At 58.8% G+C, this 19,972-nt stretch overlaps 2 protein-coding genes and 1 long non-coding RNA gene across 7 annotated transcripts in view; 1 reads left to right on the plus strand and 2 right to left on the minus strand.

Annotated features, from left to right (window-relative positions):
- ATP6V0A1 (ATPase H+ transporting V0 subunit a1) overlaps window positions 1-19,972 on the minus strand; it is a 117,067-nt gene that overhangs the window by 50,540 nt on the left and 46,555 nt on the right. The window lies entirely within an intron of this gene.
- On the plus strand, window positions 443-13,907 carry STAT3 (signal transducer and activator of transcription 3). 2 transcript variants are annotated; one of them, XM_059869139.1, is made up of 24 exons: window positions 443-577; window positions 4,126-4,272; window positions 4,792-4,936; window positions 5,687-5,785; window positions 6,062-6,157; window positions 6,241-6,322; window positions 6,710-6,804; window positions 7,013-7,164; window positions 7,586-7,744; window positions 7,829-7,921; window positions 8,579-8,638; window positions 8,929-8,958; window positions 9,076-9,169; window positions 9,252-9,299; window positions 9,496-9,579; window positions 9,670-9,768; window positions 9,922-10,057; window positions 10,288-10,340; window positions 10,428-10,522; window positions 10,795-10,934; window positions 11,270-11,485; window positions 11,683-11,725; window positions 12,060-12,172; window positions 12,254-13,907. In XM_059869139.1, exons 2-24 carry the CDS (start codon window positions 4,145-4,147, stop codon window positions 12,307-12,309), a joined length of 2,316 nt encoding a protein of 771 aa, XP_059725122.1. In that variant the 5' UTR covers window positions 443-577; window positions 4,126-4,144; the 3' UTR covers window positions 12,310-13,907. The 2 variants fall into 2 exon arrangements, with proteins under 2 accessions (XP_059725122.1, XP_059725123.1); XM_059869140.1 differs by having other exon boundaries at window positions 11,270-11,482.
- LOC132339098 (uncharacterized) lies at window positions 13,835-19,958 on the minus strand. The gene is made up of 2 exons (XR_009489601.1): window positions 19,870-19,958; window positions 13,835-17,804 (listed from the first exon to the last, which is right to left on the minus strand). It is a non-coding gene; the product is annotated as an uncharacterized LOC132339098 (long non-coding RNA).

Raw genomic sequence — 19,972 nt, forward strand, 5'->3', positions numbered from 1 at the left:
CCTAGAGGCTGATCCCCCCGTCCTATAGGACCAATCCCCACAGCCCTGCAAGGCTGATCCCCACAGTCCTATAGGATCCATCCCCACAGCCCCACGGGCCCGATCTCCCTTTCCCCACGCGGGGGCGCTGCTCCCAGCACGGCGCACAGGCCCGCCCGGCGCGGCGCGGCCCCTTTAAGAGACTGCGGCGGTGGCGGCGGCGACCGCGTGACGTCACGGCGCTGCCCGGAACTCAGCTGGGTTTCCCGCACGGCTGTTCCCGGCAGTCGGCCCCCCCCCCCGCCCCCTGCACCGCCTCTGCCTAGCGAAGCCCTGCGGCGGGAGGCGGTGTCATCCGGGAATAGCCGGGGGGGCAGCCCCCTCTCCGCGCGCCGTGACGCACCATGCAACGACCGTGCTGATTGGCTGTCGGAGGCCTGTCGGGGCGGGGCCGCGGGAGCCCCGAGTCGCCATTGGCAGTAAGGTGGTGACGTCACGACGGGGCGGGGCGGGCCTGCAGGAGGTCCGGTCCCTCGGCGCAGCCGGACGCGATCGCCGCCGTCACCGGGAGCCGCCGCCCCGCCCGCCGGGACCGCCGGTGAGCGCGGGGGGCGCGCGGACGCTGCTCGCCGCCGGGAGCCGGTGTCCCCCGGGCCTGTTTGGGTCGGGGCGGGAGCGGGGCCGGTATCACGGGGTAACGCGGGGGGGCCTGTCCCGGCTCCCCGTCACTGGAGGGCCGAGCCGCGGTGCGGAGCGGGTCGGTCTGTGCGGCCCGGGTGGATCTTCCGGGCTGGCACCGTGCACGGCCCGGCACGGGGACAGAGCCCGAACCGGCTTCTCGGAGAGCGAAAAGCGTCGGGACCGGCAGGGCCGGGGGAGGTGCGGCCCGCCCGGGTGCAGCCGGGGCTGGGCCGAGGCTGGCACGGCCTCGGGGGTCCCGTGCGGAACGGGGATGGTGTGGCCGGTCCCGGCGCTGGTAGGACTGGGAGCCGAAAGAGGGCCCGGGCACAGCGGGGCTGAAGGAGGCGGCCGGGTTCTGCGGGGCTGCGAGCCTCAGGGCTGTCACATGCCGCCTGCAGCAGCAGCAGCTCGGGGCCTCCTGCCCGGAGCGGGGCTCGCCTCGGTGGCAGTCCCCGTGGGTGCCGGGTGTGACATCAGTTGGGTTCTGCAGCTCGGGAGAACGAGCTGCCCAGGAGCACTGCGGGGGCTGGCAGTGCTGCCCACCGCTCCTGCTGCCCGTGTCTGGGTGGCTCCTGTCCCTCGGGCCATGGGACAGACACCCCCGCGTTCCTGTCCGAGGGACACAGCCGCGGGATGGGAGGGTGAGCTGGCCTGGGCCCGCCCCCTCTGCACCTGCAGGGACCGGCCCTGCCTGGGTGCACATCGGGGAGCAAACCCCGCTCCCACCCTGCCGGTGATCGCTGCCACTGCCCCAGTCTGCTCCATCTGTTTGAGCTGCTGGAGCAGCAGTGCTGGAGCACAGGAGGCGTTTGGGCTGCGTGACCCTTGCCCTGGGGTGGATGGTGACAGTGTCACTTGCAGCTGCCACAGTGGGTGTTCAGGGATGGACCTTGGAGAGCCGTGATGAGGAACAGCAGGCCTGTGGGGTGATCAGAACTCATGCTGTGGTTGTGAGGTTGCCCAGAGCCATCTCCCTCCTTCTGTTGCAAATCTCTGCATCGCTGTTTTCCACCTCCGAGGCTGGCTTTGAAATTGCTCCAGAGAAGCAGAGCCAAATTCTCCTAGCAGCTTTTCCAAAGTGCTGCCAGAGCGACTGGCTGCCATGTCGAGCAGTTTTCCATCAGGCTGTTGATGGCTCTGTGGAAGAGGGGGCAGCGAGGTGCCTGCTGCTGCTGCAGGGACTCTGTGAAGTGCTGTTGATGGCATCTGTCATAACCCTGTGATGGCACCATGATGATGTGGCCTGTGCAATGCTGTCAGTGACTGAGCTTCATCCTACTTGTGTCACTGCAGGGGACACGGAGTCCTGGGGTCCTTTTAAGGCTTTTTCCAGTGACTCCCCCATACATGTTGCCCTAGGGCTCATTGCTTGGTGTAGGGGCGCACATGCAGGGTGTTCCCAGGTGTGTCCCAGGGATGACAAAGCAGGCAGAAAGCAGTTACAGGGTTGCTTCCATGGCAGTCCCATTTTAAGTGGCATGGTTGGAGTGTGCAGAGCTGTCCCAGAGGGTGACACTGTGCAGCTGGGCCTGACTCTTGTGTTCTGCCCTTGCAGGAAGATAAAGAAAGATGAACTTTAGCTCTTGATCTACTTTTAGCAGCTCTGCTCTGAGCATGTTTACCTGTGAGCTTGCATCATGCTGTGTTGGTCCTGGTTATGTTGGCTGCTCTCTGGCTCCATTCCAGAGATGAAGAGGCAAACCACAGAGATGGGCAAGCCCAGCAGAATCAGAAAGGTTCAGCCATCAGATTTTTAACCATGGCTTCCCTTTGGTGGGGCTGACCAGGCAGAGGCTCCTGCGTGGGGTCCCAGGGCTGCCAGGATCAGAGCTTCTTCCTTGACAGTGGTGGCTGCTGCTGTAAGGAATGTCTTAGGGACCTTTTCCTCCAGGAATGTCTGAGTGCCTTGGGTGGATGCCAGGAGGAGCTGGAGTTTAGTGCTGCAAGCTGGCTTGCCCTGCAGCTGTTTGTGGCAGTGGGAAGTGGCTGAGTCCTGTCCAAGTGCTGCTGCTGTGTGGCAGCCTGGGAGCTTTGGTGCTCTCAGACTGGGGCTCCAGCACCGCTCTGAAATGCTGAGATTGTGCTTTCAGGTGGAACATCTTGGACCACGGGTCTGGATGTGGCATCTGGTTCTGTTTCTGCAGCAGGTCTGCCTGTGAACTGCTTGGCACCAGGTGCTGCAGGGGCTGCCCAGGTGCCTCCTGTGCCATGCTGCTGCAGCACTGTCCTCCTCAGGGCTGGAAATGCAGCTCTGGCAGGAGCTGGGCTGGGGCAGCAGCTGCTGCTGTTTCCGGAGGGGCTGGTGCAGCCCCCCCGCCCCCAGTGCATGGCGCAATAGGAAGCGGGTGCTGAGCTCACCGTCCAGGCAGGGCAATCCCTGCGGGGCTGGTGGGCTTTCACTCTGGCCTGGCCTGTGCTTTTGGTGGGTTTCCCCCCGAGCAGCAGCATCAGTCATCCAGCAGGAGTGGCCCCCGCAGCTGCATGGGGCAGAGGGAGCATTCCCTGAGCTGCTGCAGCTGAGAGCTGGCCACAAAGAGCTGAACCCCCTGTGGAATGGGGGCTCTGCTGTGCTGGACCACAGCTCACAGCCCAGCCCTTGGGCTGCAGCATCACAGAGGTTCTGTCACAGCAGCCAGGTCTGACTCCAGGGCTCTAGGAATCTCTTTTCTGCAGGACCTTGCATGGCCACTGGCTCTCTCCTTTCTTGTTCACTTGTTGATCCATTCAAAGCAGGTTTGGTTCATGTGGACTTCTCTGAGGATTGCACCAGCAGGTTGTAGTTCAAGGTTAATGCCCTGCTCCTGCCTTTGGGGCTGTTCAGTGCTGTGAAGTACTAAAAATCTCTCTTAACTCCCATGTCAGTGCCAATGTCTGTCCTCTCCTTGTGTCTCAGCCCACAGAGGATGTTTCCACTTTCTTTTTGTCACACCCAGACAAATGGAGAAAGAGTCCCTTGGGGGAGGAGGCCCCGTAGTGATGCTGCATCACTGAGCGCAGGGACCTTTGGGAAAAGCAAACCACTTTCTGCAGGGAAGTGACTGCTGGTGTCACGCAGAGCTGTGCCTTCATTTGCCAGCACAGCTGGAGTCCCCTCGTTAGTGTCAGCTTGATTTCCATTGATACAAGTCGTGAACTTGAAAATTGCTCCTTCCCTGTTTCTGTAGCTTCCTGGCAGTCTCCGCCTTCCACGCTTACTGTAAGCTCCACAGCCACTTCCCTGCCTCCCAGCAGGGCCGACCAGGGGTGCCTTTGAGACCAAATTAAATCCTCATTCCTACCTGTTGCCAGTGCCAGCCTGCCCGTGTCACCTGTCCTGGAGCACCGTGCCCTGGGCTCATGCCCTGGCTGTCTCTGGTTCTGGCCAGAGAGAAGAACCCTTTTCAGGGCATTGCAGCAGTCACAGCTGGGTCCTGGCAGGAGGGAGGCAGCAGCCAGCTCTGAGCCAGCTGTGTTTCCATCCCTCAGGTCTCCCGAGCTGGCCAGGATGGCGCAGTGGAACCAGCTGCAGCAGCTCGACACGCGCTACCTGGAGCAGCTCCACCAGCTCTACAGCGACAGCTTCCCCATGGAGCTCCGGCAGTTCCTGGCCCCCTGGATTGAAAGCCAGGACTGGTAAGGCCTTTTCAAATGCCACTGAGGGGACTTTGCTCATAACACCCACCTGCAGGGGCTCAAGCGGGCTGGAGGAGCTCTGTTGCTTTCCCCTGGCCCCTGGTGATGGGACTGATCTCTCTCTCTCTGGGGCTCATGTGGCATCAATGGAACGGAGTGGGACTTTGTGCACTGTGTTAGACCCTGGGCCAGGAGAAGCAGGGGGATGTCCCCGTCCAGGGCTGGCTAACACTGACCTCTGTTGTAAAGGGGGCTGACACAGAGCACTGATGGCTGGATCCTGTCCATGAGCATGTGGGATGTGCTCATAGACATCAGGTGCTGGTGTGCACCGTCTGCCTGGTCTACTTGACCAGATGGTGATTAGTCACCAGCTGGACTCCATCTTAGAGTTCTTTTCCTTCCTAAATGATTCAGTGATTCTGTAAGTTGCACAGGGGATGCTGGGTGTGAGCAGAGCCCCCCTGCTTTACCCCTTGCCCCATGCCAGGCCCTCAGGGCTCTCCCTCCCCTGTACAGGGCGTATGCTGCCAGCAAGGAGTCGCACGCCACGCTGGTGTTCCACAACCTGCTGGGGGAGATTGACCAGCAGTACAGCCGCTTCCTGCAGGAGTCCAACGTCCTCTACCAGCACAACCTGCGCCGCATCAAGCAGTTCCTGCAGGTGAGCTGGGAGCTGCCAGCATGGTGGGGTCTCAGAACTTCTGCTGCTCACAGTGACCCCGAGATGGGTTAGAAAGTCTCTTTTCCCAGCCTGGCTGTCAAAGAAGGAGTCAGAACTCTTCTATTCTCGTTCTCAAGGTTGCTTATTGTTTCTTAGCTATAAAATTCTTTCTCTGGCCTGCCAAGGTCTGCTCAGCAGGTCAGACAGAGGCACTCTGGTATTATCTTTTTATACTAAAAACTACATGTACATTATTTACCATAACTTCCCAATACCTATCACCTGTGTTAGACAGTGAGCTTCTACTCTAAACCAATCCAAAAGTGCCAGTATCACAGCAGAAGATGGAGGCCAACAAGAAGAAAAAGAGAGAGGCTGGACATGCCCAGATTCCTCCATCTTGCCCCCTGAACCCCCATTCTAAAAACCCCAAAAAATCTATTTTTCACCCCATGACAAACTAACTGTTATTCTACTTAGACTTTCATGGCTTGCAGATCCTCATATAAGGTTAGTGATTTTTTCCATGGGTCATAATCAAAGTCACAGGTGCCTTGGGCTCTGTGCCAAGGTCTCTGAGCCCCCTGGCAGGGGTTTGGGCAATCCAGGAGAGCCAGAGGGATGTCCTGAATTCTGACAGTGGGGGAGCTGGTGAGGGTTCTTGGCACAGCTCACCATCCACAGCCCTGATGTGGAGATCCTAGGGGTTACCTTGTGCCTGCTGACCCTGGGGTGTTTGACCCTTTACAGAGCAGATACTTGGAGAAGCCAATGGAAATCGCTCGCATCGTGGCTCGCTGCCTCTGGGAAGAGTCCCGGCTCCTCCAGACAGCTGCTACTGCAGCCCAGGTCAGTGGCCAGCTATCCCAGGGCCTCCTGGTCCTGGCCATCCTGATTCCTGACAGCCAGGACACACCCACAGTTCTGGCTGGGTGTGGTGAGCTGGGTGTCTCCATCTCTCCTTTCCTTGACCCTGTGCTGCCCTCGAGCTGATGCTGAAGTGAGCAGCCAGCTGCCAGTGTGTGTTAAGGATGGGTTGAGGACCCCACAGAACCTGCTCAGGCTGGAAGGGAGCATCCCCCAGGTTACAGCCTTGTCCTTATGCCCTTCTTGTCCCCTCTGCAGCAAGGGGGACAGGCAACACATCCAACAGCAGCTGTGGTGACAGAGAAGCAGCAGATGCTGGAGCAGCACCTGCAGGATGTCAGGAAGAGAGTGCAGGTATGTGTCTGCCTGGGCACCTTCAGCTGTCCCCACCACAGTTCTCTAGTGCTGTGAGTGAAATCACATTACTTGCCTTCCAGGATCTGGAGCAGAAGATGAAAGTGGTGGAGAATCTCCAAGATGACTTTGATTTTAACTACAAGACTTTGAAAAGCCAAGGAGGTAATGACAGCTCATTAGCATCTGCAAACCACAGTGTGCTCCTGCAAGGAAACTTGTTAGAGAGGTGTTCCAACCTCCACTCCCAGAGGGAATGTGCTCATTCTCAGGGCATTTGCATGGCAATTGGATAAACCTGGTCTTCTGTTTCTGCCAAGGATGCTGCCCTTGGGGAAGCTGAACTGAGCTTTGCTGTAAGCACAGCAGTGGGGTGGGGAGGGATTGGCCTCTGTGGGTGCAGGAAAGCCACTGAGGTGCTTGGAGGCTGTGCCAGATTCCTGCTTGGCTGTAGGGTGCCTGCACTTCGCTGTGCAAGTGTTGTGTTGTTGTGGCACTTAAGAAGGTGTGAAGAGGCCCTGTGTGTGGCTGAAGCTTCTCACCTCTGCACAGACATGCAGGACCTGAATGGGAACAACCAGTCAGTGACCCGGCAGAAGATGCAGCAGCTGGAGCAAATGCTGACAGCACTGGACCAGATGCGCAGGGTAAGTGGGGCAGCTGGCCCTCCAGATTCCCCTGGGTGCAAATCCCCCTTCTTCAGGGCTGGAGTTTGGTAGCTCCTGCATGGCCAGAACCAGGAGCAGTGCAGCAAGCACAGCCCTGAGTGACTTCTTCCTTGCCCGTGAATGTAAAACTTGTGGGTCCATGGGGGAAGTCACAGTGTGCTGAAGGTTCTGCTTTCTCTCTTGGCAGGGTATAGTGAGTGAGCTGGCTGGGCTGCTGTCAGCCATGGAATATGTGCAGAAGATGCTGGCAGATGAGGAACTGGCAGACTGGAAGAGGAGACAGCAGATTGCCTGCATTGGTGGCCCACCCAATATCTGCCTGGACAGGCTTGAGAACTGGTGAGAGCTGCCTGGGACTGTGTCAGTGCCCAGAGCAGTGGCACTCAGACACCTGCTGTGGAAATGAGCTCTTGCTCTCTGGAAATGTCCTTGCAAAATGGTTGCATGTGTGAATGTAGCCTGCAGCTCAGAGTGAGCCACGATGGTAGGCACAGTGCTGGAAAAGTGTCCCCAGCTCCATGCCTGGGGGATTCTGAGGCTGCTGAAAAGTTTCTGGCCCTGGAGTCACCTGGGCACATGCAGGTTTTGTTTGTAATGCATGGCCTAGAAAAATGCTCTGGGCTTGGAGCCACGGACACACTCAGTTCTTGACTGGCTTGGCATGGAGAGTGTGTTCTTGCATGGGAAGAGGAGGGCTCTTCAGGCTGGACAGTGTGGGCTTGGCAGCCAGAGCTAATGCTGATTCTTCCTGCTCCTCTAGGATAACCTCTCTCGCTGAATCACAGCTACAGACCCGGCAGCAGATCAAGAAGTTGGAGGAACTGCAGCAAAAAGTGTCCTATAAGGGTGACCCAATCGTCCAGCACCGGCCCATGCTGGAGGAGCGCATTGTGGAGCTGTTCAGGAACCTGATGAAAAGGTGCTAAGGCAGGCAGGAGCTGCATGGCTGTGGGTGGAGGGTGGGCAGTGAGGTCTGACTGTGGTCTCTGTGCTGTTCCTGCAGTGCTTTTGTGGTAGAGAGGCAGCCCTGCATGCCCATGCACCCTGACCGGCCCCTGGTCATCAAGACGGGTGTGCAGTTCACCACCAAAGTCAGGTGGGTACCTCCCTACAGGTGAGGTAGGGGAGCTGAGCAGGGAGGGCAGCCTGGGTCACTCTCTGAAGATTCTGCTGCAGATGCAGCCCCCAGCTTATGTGGGGAGCACTGGTGCTGGGAAGGGATGGATATCAGCAGGATAGATCCCAGAGGGATTATCCCAGTGGGCTGGAGTTCTGCCCACATGACTCAGTGCAGGGCTGGCTGGGGATCTGCCATGTTCCTGGAGGCAGCTGGGTTCTGGTAAATCCTGTTGTGGGGGTGGGAAGCATCAGCACATCCCTGGCCAGCTGCTGCTCAGCCTGGGCCATGTTCCCTGCCATGCTCTGACACCGGGCTCTGCCTGGAGCTTCCTTGCCCTTTCCCAGCTGTGCCTCCATGGCAGCCTCTGTCCCAGGGTAGCGTGGATGGTGTTTGTTCAGAGCCTGGCATGGGCTGTCAGCAGCCCAGACGAGCTCCTCAGGATGCTCAGGGGAGTACCAGCACCTCCCTGCTTCTGGGGACAGGTTCCAGGGCTAACATGTCCCAGGCCCATGTGGTGTGCCCAGGGATGCCAGAGGAGCTGGTCCGTGCTGCTGGCTGTGCCAGGTGCCCTGTGGAACAGGAGCAGTTTCTGTGCACAGCATGTTCATGCTCTGTGTCTGCTGACTCTTGCAGGTTGTTGGTCAAGTTTCCAGAGCTGAACTATCAGCTGAAAATCAAAGTCTGCATTGACAAGTGAGTTCTGTGCTTCCCTTCCAGTGGCCCTGGGTGGGGTAACTGGGATGGGACTGATTGCTGCTGCCCTTGGATTGGGCTCAATCTTCACAACGAGGGCCAGTGTGGGTCCCAGTTGAAGGAGAGGGTGCAGGGTGGTGCTGAGTCCTGAGGGTTCACCCCCACATTGGGGAAGGCCTGTGGGGCTCATGGGACTTGTGCTGGGATGCAGCTGGCACCACACACCAGCTTATCTGCATCAGGATGGGAAGGCCACTGCCGTGACCTGGTGTCTCTTCCCCCTTTTCTAGGGACTCTGGGGATGTTGCTGCACTTCGGGGGTAAGTGCTCTGTTTGCTTTGTCTTTATTTCTTGTTTCTGCTTTTATTCCTGGCAAACATCCTACCAGACATTCACTCCAAGACTGCCCTGAAAGCCTCACTCTTTCCACTTCCCAGGTCCCGGAAGTTTAACATCCTAGGGACCAACACCAAGGTCATGAACATGGAGGAGTCAAACAATGGCAGCCTCTCAGCAGAGTTCAAACACCTGGTGGGTACCTTGAGCTCCTGAGCTGCTCCTGTGCAGCCAGGTGTCATTGTGGTGCTGCTGCAGCCTGTCCCTCTCTCTGCAGACCCTGCGGGAGCAGCGCTGTGGGAATGGAGGCCGAGCCAACTGTGATGTGAGTGTCGGGGCCCTGGGAGGGTGCCTGGCCATTGATAGGGGCAGCTGAGCTGGGAGGGGATGCAGGGGGTCCACCAGCACCAACTGGCACATGGGCAGCTTGCCAGCCCCAGCAGCTGTGCTGGGTCTGGTGGTTGTGTGTTGGGGTGGAGGTGGGAGTCTTGTGGTGCTCATGGTGTCCCCTTCTGCCCCAGGCCTCGCTGATAGTCACTGAGGAGCTGCACCTCATCACTTTTGAGACAGAGGTGTATCACCAGGGGCTGAAGATCGACCTGGAGGTGAGGCATGGGTCACTGCCTTCCACTACCACAGGTGTGGGTGGAGCCCTGGCAGTTGTCTCAACCCATGGTGACATCCTCTCTTTGCAGACCCACTCGCTGCCTGTGGTGGTCATCTCCAACATCTGCCAGATGCCCAATGCTTGGGCATCCATCCTGTGGTACAACATGCTGACCAACAACCCCAAGGTAGGGCTGGTGTGGGAGGGCAGCAGGGCAGGTGTCAGGATGGGAGTGTCACAGTGAGAGAGGGAAACTTGAGACTGAAGAGCAAGGCTGAGGCAGTACCTGGCCCTGCTCCTGTCCCATGTCCCACTCAGGGCTGTGTGTTCCCTTGTGCAGAACGTGAACTTCTTCACCAAGCCCCCCATTGGGACCTGGGACCAGGTGGCAGAGGTGCTGAGCTGGCAGTTCTCCTCCACCACGAAGCGCGGGCTCAGCATCGAGCAGCTGACCACGCTGGCAGAGAAGCTGCTGGGTAAGAGTGGGCTGACGTGGCAGGGTGTCCTGCCCATCCCTGTTGTCCCCTGGCGTGATTCCCCACCTGTACATGTCATCCAAGAGTGGTGTCCTGTGTTTGGCCTGGGAGCTTTTGGCCTGAGTAATTTTCAGGTGCTTGGTTTTCTCCCAAATAGCACAAACCCTGGAAACTGTGTCTTTGGAAGGATAACTCTGTTTAAATGGTTGTGTTCTTTTTTTCTCTTCCAGGACCAGGTGTGAATTACTCTGGCTGTCAGATCACCTGGGCCAAGTTCTGCAAGGTAGAATTTCCTCTCTTCCCTGAGCACATTCCACTGGCTGTTCCCTTCTTCCAAGCTGTGCTAGCAGCCTCTCTGCCTTTTCCTCAGGAGAACATGGCTGGCAAAGGCTTCTCCTTCTGGGTCTGGCTGGACAACATCATTGACTTGGTGAAGAAGTACATCCTGGCACTGTGGAATGAAGGGTGAGTGCCAGCCCAGAGCTTGAGGTTAGGCTGGGCCTTGGAAGGGGTCCCACAGGTTCCACCCTGATGGCCTGGGGTGCTTGTCCATGTGCCAGGTGTGCTGTCCTGGGATACTTTTTGCTGGTTCAGCAAGAAAACTCACCTGGGAGTCCATAAAATGTCAGTGGCCAGGCTGAGTTCTGTTCTTGAGCAGAGCTGGCAGGACTTACATCCTGGAGGAGCTGCTCCTGTGCCCTGACTCCCATTTGTTGTTCTTGCTTCCTCCTGCCCAGGTACATCATGGGGTTCATCAGCAAGGAGCGGGAGCGAGCCATCCTGAGCACCAAGCCCCCAGGGACCTTTCTGCTGCGCTTCAGTGAGAGCAGCAAGGAAGGTGGCATCACCTTCACCTGGGTGGAGAAGGACATCAGTGGTACGAGCTCTACCCTGAGTGCCTGGCTTGGCATTCCAGGTTCCAGAGGGGTCTTGGATGCCCTGATAAGCACTTGTCCTTTGTCCTTGTCCCAACAAGCTGTCTGTGTGGGTTAACCTCTGAGCCTGGCTGCCCTTAGCTGGTCTTTGCCTTCTGGGTGTCTGTGCCCACATGCTGCCCATGGGGCAGTTTTCTATGGCACTGAACACAGTCAGGTCCCAGTCCTGCCCTGTGGTCTGCTGTGTGCCCCAGGCCCATCTTGTCCCTACTGCTCTGGGGGTGTCTGAAGGCAGCCCTGCCTTTGTTCTGTGCCAAAATTCTCCTTCCTTGCACAGGGAAGACACAGATCCAGTCGGTGGAGCCTTACACCAAGCAGCAGCTGAACAACATGTCCTTTGCTGAGATCATCATGGGCTACAAGATCATGGATGCCACCAACATCCTGGTATCCCCTCTGGTGTACCTGTACCCAGACATCCCCAAGGAGGAGGCATTTGGGAAGTACTGCCGCTCTGAGAGCCAGGAACACTCGGAAGCCACGGACTCAGGTAGTCGTTGACTTTCTGTGGCTCCTTTGTCACAGGGACAGCACTGGCTGTCACCAGCCAGGACCCTGTGCCACCCCTGGAGGGCACAGTCACAGTGTGGGACCAGCCATGGGGCAGAGGGTGGGCACTGCCTGTTCTGAGGGGCAGAGAGAAGGATTTGTCCTTGGGTGGCTGATGACGAAGCTTCTCCCTCCTTGCAGGTGCTGCTCCGTACCTGAAGACCAAGTTCATCTGTGTCACCCCGTGAGTGTTCCTGGGAGTTTCAGTCACTGCTTGGGGGGGTGTTTGTGTGCTCAGGCTTGCTTGAGGGAGAGGTTTCCTTCCTTTCTTTCCACCTCTATCTGAGCTTTGCTTGGTTACTGTGGGGTTCCCAGCCTGGGGTGACGGTGGGGGCTGAGCCAGGCTCCGGCTGCTGCCCAAACCACAGCCCTGTTCTTCCCCTCCGGGGCCCCTTTCCTCTGGAGAGCTCTGGGGGCCGCCGGGCCGTGCCCAGGGGCCCCTCAGCGGGTAGAGGGGGTGTTAGAGAGCTCTGGCCAGGCCCTGACTGCGGAGCTTTCTGTGCTTCTCCCTCGGACAGCACCTCCTTCAGCAACACCATCGACCTGCCCATGTCCCCGCGCACCCTGGACTCGCTCATGCAGTTCGGCAACAGCAGCGAGGGCGCGGAGAGCAACGCGGGCGGGCAGTTTGGTGAGTCGGGGGGGGCTCCAGGGGGCCCTGGCTGCCACCCCACACCCAGGGCCCCGTAACCCTGGCTGTGTCTGCCCGCAGAGTCGCTGACCTTCGACATGGAGCTGACCCCAGAGTGTGCGTCCTCGCCCATGTGAGGGGCTGCGCCGGCGCGCGGGGCCCGCCCTGGGCTCGGCTCTGCCTTCCCACCTCCAGAGCACTCCCCTGGATTTGTCCCACTCGGCTGCAGCTGCTCCAGGCCCGCCCTCGGGAACTGCTGGGGGCCAGGGTCCCTGCATGGGTCAGGTCCTCACCTAACCCAACAGCGCAGCCCCTCTCTGGGGTGGTGCAGCTCATCTCTGGGGGAGGGGGATGAACCTTTTTCTATTTCCTTCCATAACAGTTTTCTATTATTTTTGCTCATTCAAGTGCCTATTTGCCTCCGATTGCAGCCACAGTTCCTACAAACACTTCCATAGCCCCGGTCCCTGAGGGGCTGGAAGGTCCCCCTTCCTGCTGGAAGCTGCTGCCCTGACTGCCCGCACCCAAACCCACAAATCTGGAATTGAAGAAGGGATTGGCCATGTGGCAGGGTCTGCCCTGCTGCTCCCAGCAACTTCCTAGAGCTTGCAGGGTGCTGGGGTGAGTCCCCTCTCTGCACCCACCTGGCCCTGGTTTTGGCCAGGATGACCAGGACAGGGCTCGGAGCTGCAGGTGGATGTATCCAGGTGCTCCCACCCTTGACTCAGCAGGCACTGCCCCTGCTGGACTCAGCCTGGGTTTGCTGGGAGCCCAGAGGTTCAGGAGCTGCTTGTGCTTGTCCCCAGCTTCCTGCTTTGGGCACAGTGGTCTTGCCAATGCCAGCAGCCCGGGCTCCTTTTGGGATGGCTGGTGTCCCTGGGGTAGGGCAGTGCTGCTACCCAGTAATGGCACCTGTGTGTGAACAGCATTTGCAGCTGTGGCCCATTTTGGGAGCTGAGTGAAGCCACGGAGCTGTCCTGGCTTTGCTGTGGCCAGGCTGGTGCTGGGAGCATGGTCTTGCTTTCAGCACTGTGCTGCATTAGACCAGTTGGACCCTGGGGTATTGGGGGAGCCAGCATGGCTGACAGTGGGGCACCTGGCCTGTCCATTTCTCTCTGGGTTGTGAGGGGCCAGGCATGGGGTCTGCAGCTTCTTGGGGGCTTCATGTGGCATTTCTGTTGGAGGTTGGCCCTCACAGTTAAAGTGGGAAGTGTCAAGAGGTGAAGGGAGCAGGTGGATGTGAGGAGGGGAACCTGCTGTGGGGCAGTGCAGGACAGTGTCAGGAGTGTTGTGAAGGGCAGATGTCCTGACTTTTGGTGGGTTGGTGGTTGTGGTCCTGCATTTAACAGAATTGGGAGAGCCCTCCTGCCCTTTCCATGCAGTGGGCAAACAGACATGGATGAGCAGTGGAGGGGTGGAGGAGGCAGTGGGAGAGCTGCTCCCTCCAAGTTGCATCACAGCTGCTGGGCAGGGAACCAGAGGGCAAGGGGGAGGATCCCTGTGGCTGTGGGGTCTGGGCAAGCCCCTCCAAGCTGTGTGGGAGCAGTAGGGGGATCCGTGGCTGGCCCTGGGGATGCCCAGGGGCGATGAGGGCCCTTTGCCCCTCTGCTCGCTCACTGCCTCCGGCCGCAGTCCCTGGCAGCATTCAATACTGTAAAAAAATTTTATTTTTTTGTATATTTTATTGCTGTATCTACAGGCTTTAACTTTCTCCAAAATAAAGGCCCTGAAGCGACGTGCTCTGGGGTGTGAGCTTGGCTCTGCCTGCGGCACCCACCTGACCCTGCTCCGGGAACTGGGGCCTCCTTCAGCGCAATCCGGCCCCGGTGCCGCCGCTGCGGTTTGCTCGGCGCGAGCGGCCCCGGCACCTGCCCGGCAGGCGTGGGCAGCTGCCCCTTCCCGGGGCTGCGGGGCCCTTCCCAGGGCAGGCAGGGGCCAGTGGCCCTGCCCCAGCCCGTGGTTGCTGTCTTTGCCCCAGAGACGAGCCCGGGTCTCCTCCAGTTGTGTAAAGGAAATGCCGGTGCCAGCGTGGGAGGACACGGCTGCGCTGGGGCCCTGCTCTGGCTGCTCTCAGCACGGGCTGGCTGGGGCTGCAGAGGGGCCCCTGCCAGTGCCTCTGTCCTGGGGGGCGATGGGCTGAAGCTGGGGCTGGAGGCAGTGGGTGCCAGGCAGTGCAAGGCACGGCTGGATGGGTGTGTGAGGCTGGGAGCACTGGCTGGTGACAGTGACACGCTTTGCGCACGCAGGCCTGGTGGATCCCACCCCAGCACTTGCATCCCTAGCCATCTGCAATACCACGTGGATGTGAGGAGAGGAACCATGAACAGGATCATTCCAGGGTTTGTGCTCTGATGAGGGCAAGAGGGAGAGATTATTTCTCTGTCAGAGCAGGATTAGGAGGATTGTTCATGCAGGTCATGTGGAACTGGCTGTGCTGCATCATTTGAGGCGCTGGAGGTGCACTGGAGCCTTCTCTGCCCTCTGTGTGTCCTGCAGCATCCTGCTCAGGGCTGAGCTGACCACGTCCCTGCTTCAGGAACCAGCTCCACTGCATTTCCCTGTCAAACCAAACCAGGGCTCTGCCCAAGCCCCACAAACCCATTCCTGTTCTCAAGGCAGCTGTGTTGGATCATTGCCTGTCTCAGTGGTGCAGCCCAGGGTGCTGCAGGTGGAGGGCAGCTCACAAAGGAATGAGGCCCAGCCCATCAGCAGGGACCCCCTTCTCCTGCCCAGGCAGGTACCAGCTCCCCTCTGGCAGCTGCAGGATGGGGTTTAGAACCCAGGACTAAGGAATTTTCTTACCCATCTGAAACCCTTGGCGTTGCCACAACCATGTGGTGTCAGGAACATGGTGTTTGATGCCCTATTCCTGCAATCAGGGGATCCTTACCTCCCTGGGCCCACTGTGTCCCTATTGGCACCTGCCCCAGCCCTGAGTGATGGGGTCAAGGGGCCACTGCTCCCACCTTGGAGCTCCTGCTGTCAGTGCTCTGGGGAGCAGCAGGCTGAGAGCTCCTGGAGCCTGATGGGCAGCAGGAGAAAGTACCCAGGGTGGGTCCCTGTGCTGGGCTGGAGAAACCCCTGCAGCACCAGCAGCAACTGGGGCAAGGGATGCTTGCCAACATCCTGTCCCCCTCCTTCTGCCCCAGTCAGCCCTGCAGCCCTTGCTTTCTGCCTGTGCTGGGGCAGGAGGTTGTTTGTGGCTCCAAAAGGAGGTCACAGGCTTTGCTCCTTGCCCAGGGCCGCAGCACAGGGGGGAGGAGTGGGGTCGGTGTCTGAACCAAGCGTGCAAACGGATTAGGGGTTTCCAAATGCAGATAATCCGCTTGGGATGCGTGACAGGCACAGGGCAGCCCTGTGGGGATGGGCAGCCACCTGCCAGGGCAGCCCTGGGCCAGGGGCAGTCCAGAGCAGGGGCTCGTGCAGGGTCCCACTGGTACCTGGGGTGTCTGAGCTGTGCAATATTGACAGTCCTTGGGAATAAGGCAGCACACAGGGATTAGAGAGGACACAGTTTATCTGCAGCTCCAGGGCCAAGCAGCTGAATGAACAGGGCTGCAGTGAGGGGTGGGAGTCAGAGACCCCCCAGGACTCAGCTGCCACCTGCCCAAGGACTGGCCTGAGGGTCTCCTCTGCCCTCCGAGATGCTGGGTAGGATCTTCCCAGAGCAACACATGCTGAGCTGCAGAGCACATGCCACTGCTGGCCAAGCCAAGAGCCATCCCAATCCCTGCTTTCAGTGCTCAGAACACAACAGTCAAATAAATATTGCATCACACTCAGATAAACACACAGCAGAGCAGAGCCAAGCAGTGGTGGCTTCCACTGCCACATGTGGCAGAGGTCAGACCCAGAGCTCCAACCCAGTGTGATCTCCAAAAACACCACCTCCCAGCCATTCCAGGAGGACACAACCTGCCTGTTTCCCTACAGGTGTCCCATCCTGGCTCACAATGCAGCATCTGGCTGTGGTGGCACCAGCACCAAGGGCTCTGCTCATCCTGACATGGGGTGAAGGGCCCTGGCCCCGGTGCAGCTGCTGGACTGGGCTGACCTGTGGCAGCACGTTGGTGGCTGGAGCAGCTGGGACTGAGTGGTTACTGTGGCAACCTGAGCTCTGCAAGGGAGAGCAGGGATGCATGGGGATGTGCAGGGATGTTGGGATGCACCAGCGTGGGGTGGGGGCCAAGTGCAGCCCTGGTGCATGTGCTCCTGATGCCCCCAGCCAGCCCTGGCACTGGGGTGGGCATGAGAGGATTGTGCCCTTGTTCCCAGCTGGGCTGTGGGTGCTGCAGGGTCCTCTCAGGTGCAGAGATACTCACTGAGCTGATGGGGGGTTCTGGTGCCCTCTGCAGACCCAGAAGGGCTCTCACTCTCCCGGGTGTTTCAGTAGCAGAAACTGGATGTTCTTTCCTAGCTGGAGGAACTATGGAGTCTTTGCCCGAGCAATAGCACTGCTTGGCTGCTGAGGCCAAGTGTTTGCTGGGTTGTTCCCAGCCATATCCGAGTGGCTGGAAGCAGAGGTTTCCTGTGGAAATTCCCCCTTGGACAAAATGTCATTTCCTTTTTTTTGCTGGAGCAGATCATCCCCTCCTCCTGGCACTAGGCACCACCAGGCTGAGCCTGTGCCAGTGACAAACATCTCTGGTGCCCCCACTTTGCCCTGCCCATGGCTCCAAGACGTGCTGCCCGTGGGTGACCGGGTTCTGGCAGGGTCTGTGCTGCTGCCCTGTCCCCCTCACTCTTCCCAGGCTGCCTCTTGCAGCAGCAGCAGGGCTGGAACCCCGCAGGGCCTGTCCACACTGGCTCTCCAGTGGGACCTTTGTGGGAAAATGAGAATCTGTGACTAATGTGGGGATTCATCTGTTTCACATTAGCTGGGCTGGATTATCACGACGGGATTTTGAGACCTGGGAGTGTGAGGGATGCAGAGCAGGGATGGGATAGGGCTGGGCTCCCCCATGAGGTCCTGCTTCCTGGTAAGCAGGAGAGGATGGAGCCGAGGCCGTGTCCTGCCCTCAGGTGACGTGGTTGGGTGTTTGTGCTTTGCCCAAGCACTCTGCACATCCCGGCAGCAGCAGGGAGCATTGCAGAGGAGCCTCACATACAGGATGTGCCCGGAGAGCAGTAGCCAAAAACGTCAGGACCTCTCCAGAGCCGCCTAAATAAATGTTTCCACTCCTGAGAAATAATTAAGACCCTTGAGATGCCACTTAGAGAGAAAGGCCGTTCCGCCTGCACTCTTTGCTCTCCTGCTCCAAACACAGAGGTAATTTTCTCGGAAATCCATTACGAAGCTCCAGACTCCCTCCGTCCCCGGAATGCGCGGCGTCATTCGGCATCCTGCTGAGCTCATGCGAGGTGGCCATGCGTCCGGCTGCGGCTCAGCCTGGATAATGCTCACCTTCCCAGAGGCTTCCGAGACTTTCTGAGGCACAAAGAGAGCCAGGGCAGAGCTAAGATCGCTTCGGGGCATCGCTGGGGTGGAGCTGGGGCAGTTCCAGGGCAGATCCAGGGGCAGCCTCTCCATCAGTCACTGCTGCAGTCACTGTTCCTCTGTTTTTTTTCTTTGGAAAGGAAGAATTTCTCCTGGTAACATCCCCACCAGCCAGCTCTGAGTTTTCCTTGGGACCTGGCGAAAACAAATTGTGATTGGATTGGATTGGATTTTATTGGATTCCATTTGGCCTCTCAGCATGCAACACTCTCCACTCTCTCTCCGGGCTGAGAACAACACTAATTTATTTTTCACTCTCCCAACACTAATTTATTTTTCCTTTTTTCCCCCTTCATAGCAGAAAGGGGAGGGAGAAAGGAGGGTGTTTTGTGTTCATCTCCCAGCTCTCCCAAGCACGTGGAGCTGTGCAGGTCTCTGGCACAGGGAGCGCTGTGTCCCTGGGATCCTCCAGATACCTCTGGATCTGTGGTGCCCAGACAGAGCCCCAGCAGCCACAGACATTGTGTGTGACCTTGATTCTCTGGCCTGAGCAGCCAGTGCCCGCCTGGCTGCCTGCTCCAATGGGTTATGTGGGCCAGGGATTGTGAAAGCCGCGTGTCCATGATGCAACTCACCAGAGCAAGAGCGTCCCAGCCAAGCAGGGTGGGCAGGCACCGGGGCCCTGCGCTGCCTTCTCCACTGCTTTTCTTCTGTCTCATTGAATACAGACAGTGTGGGAGCTGCTGGCTTCACGTTGGCTGCCTGTCCCTGCTTGCCAGGGTCCCAGCTCACCTCTCTGTGAGGTCTGGAGTGAGAGGAGCACTGGAAAGTGCAGCCAGGGCTCTGCTGGCAGTGGCTCAGCAGCGATGTGTCAGCCTTTGTGCGTGAGATTCTCCCAAGCTGGTGAGCGCAAGCAGCAAAACATTTAGTGGGAGCTGGGGGCTGTTTGGGCTGGAGTCACTCATTCAGTCATTCACCAAGGCTGCTCCAGGCACGGAGTGGGGCTGGCAAGTTGGAAAGCACCGTTTTGTGGCTGGTGTTTGCATGGAGCAGGTGCTGGGCTGGTGCCTGCCCAGCCCACAGGTATTTATCTCTTGGAAGTGTGGAGCTGGATGAGGCAGCGAGGAGCCCGAGCTGGAGGACTTTAGTACGAGAGCAATAGATAAAAGCAGTGGAGAGGTGGGAACTTGGGGCTGTGCTCTGACACAGTGGCCAAGTGATTTGCAGTTGCTGGTGCACCAGCTGTCTGAGAGAGATCCCGTTCCAGCGCTGGCACGAGGAGAGACGAGGCCCTCCTCCCTGGATTCCCACCGGGGAAGGGTCACGTGTGCTCCGACCAGCCCAGAGCAGGAGAGGGACCTGCGTTTGCTGAATTTCCCTCCGGAGTTTTCTCAGGCCATAGAAGACGAGCTGGTAGCGAAAGTGAAAGCCCAGGAGATCCCATGCGGTAGGTGCAAGCGCTGGGGCAGAACGAGCACACCCAGTATTGCTTCCTGCTGCCGCCTCTGCCCATCACCGCACGGCAGCCGCACCCCGGGCTGCCCGTCACCGGGGTACCCCTCTGCCCTGGGGTGCCAGTGCTGCCAGGAGGAGTCTGCTGTGCATGCCAGCTGTGCAAGAGCTCCTCAGGATGGTTTTGTTATGGCTGCTGTTAACTTTCCTTGCTTGAGCAACGGCAGCAGAGCTGGCAGTGCCTTGGATCTCCTCACAGCTTGCAGGGGATGTGGTAGCTTGGAAGAAGGGGATGCAGCATCCTGTCCCAGCAGGTGCCTGAGGCTGTGGCAGCACTGGGGATGCAAAGCACGTGGCTGCAAAGTGTCAGCCCAGGCCTGAGGTGGGAATGAGCGCCGTGCAGCCAGGGCTGCTTCACGCAGAGGGCCTGGTGTCAGCACAAGGCAGCCCTGCAGCCACGTCTGTGGCTACCTGCTACTGATTTAGTCATTCCTGCTCCCAGAACCAGGCGCTGCTTTGGGCTTCCCTGGTACTTACTGCCAAATTCTGGTGCTGGTTTGTGTCCTGACAGAGCTGCTGGTGTTGAAGCCTGAAGCGGTTTTAGATTCTGCCTGTACTTGTTGCTAGTGCCACTACTCACTTATGATACCCTGTGCCATTACCTCGTGCTGGTACTGGTGGCATTAACCTGTGCTGGTGCCCGGTACCGTCACCCAGTGCCACTGCCTGATGCCATTATCCCGTGCCCGGTACTGGCACTGTAACCCGGTGCCCGATGCCCAGTGCCGTCACTCAGGGCCATTATTACCTGGTGCTGTTGCCCAGTGCCTGGTACCGCTCCGTTATCCGGTGCCGTTCCCGGTGCTGGCGGGGACAGGCGGGGGCGGGGCCGTGGGGGGGCGGGGCCGCGC

Source organism: Haemorhous mexicanus, chromosome 28 (assembly GCF_027477595.1).
Source record: "Haemorhous mexicanus isolate bHaeMex1 chromosome 28, bHaeMex1.pri, whole genome shotgun sequence".
Classification (NCBI taxonomy): Eukaryota; Metazoa; Chordata; class Aves; order Passeriformes; family Fringillidae; genus Haemorhous; species Haemorhous mexicanus.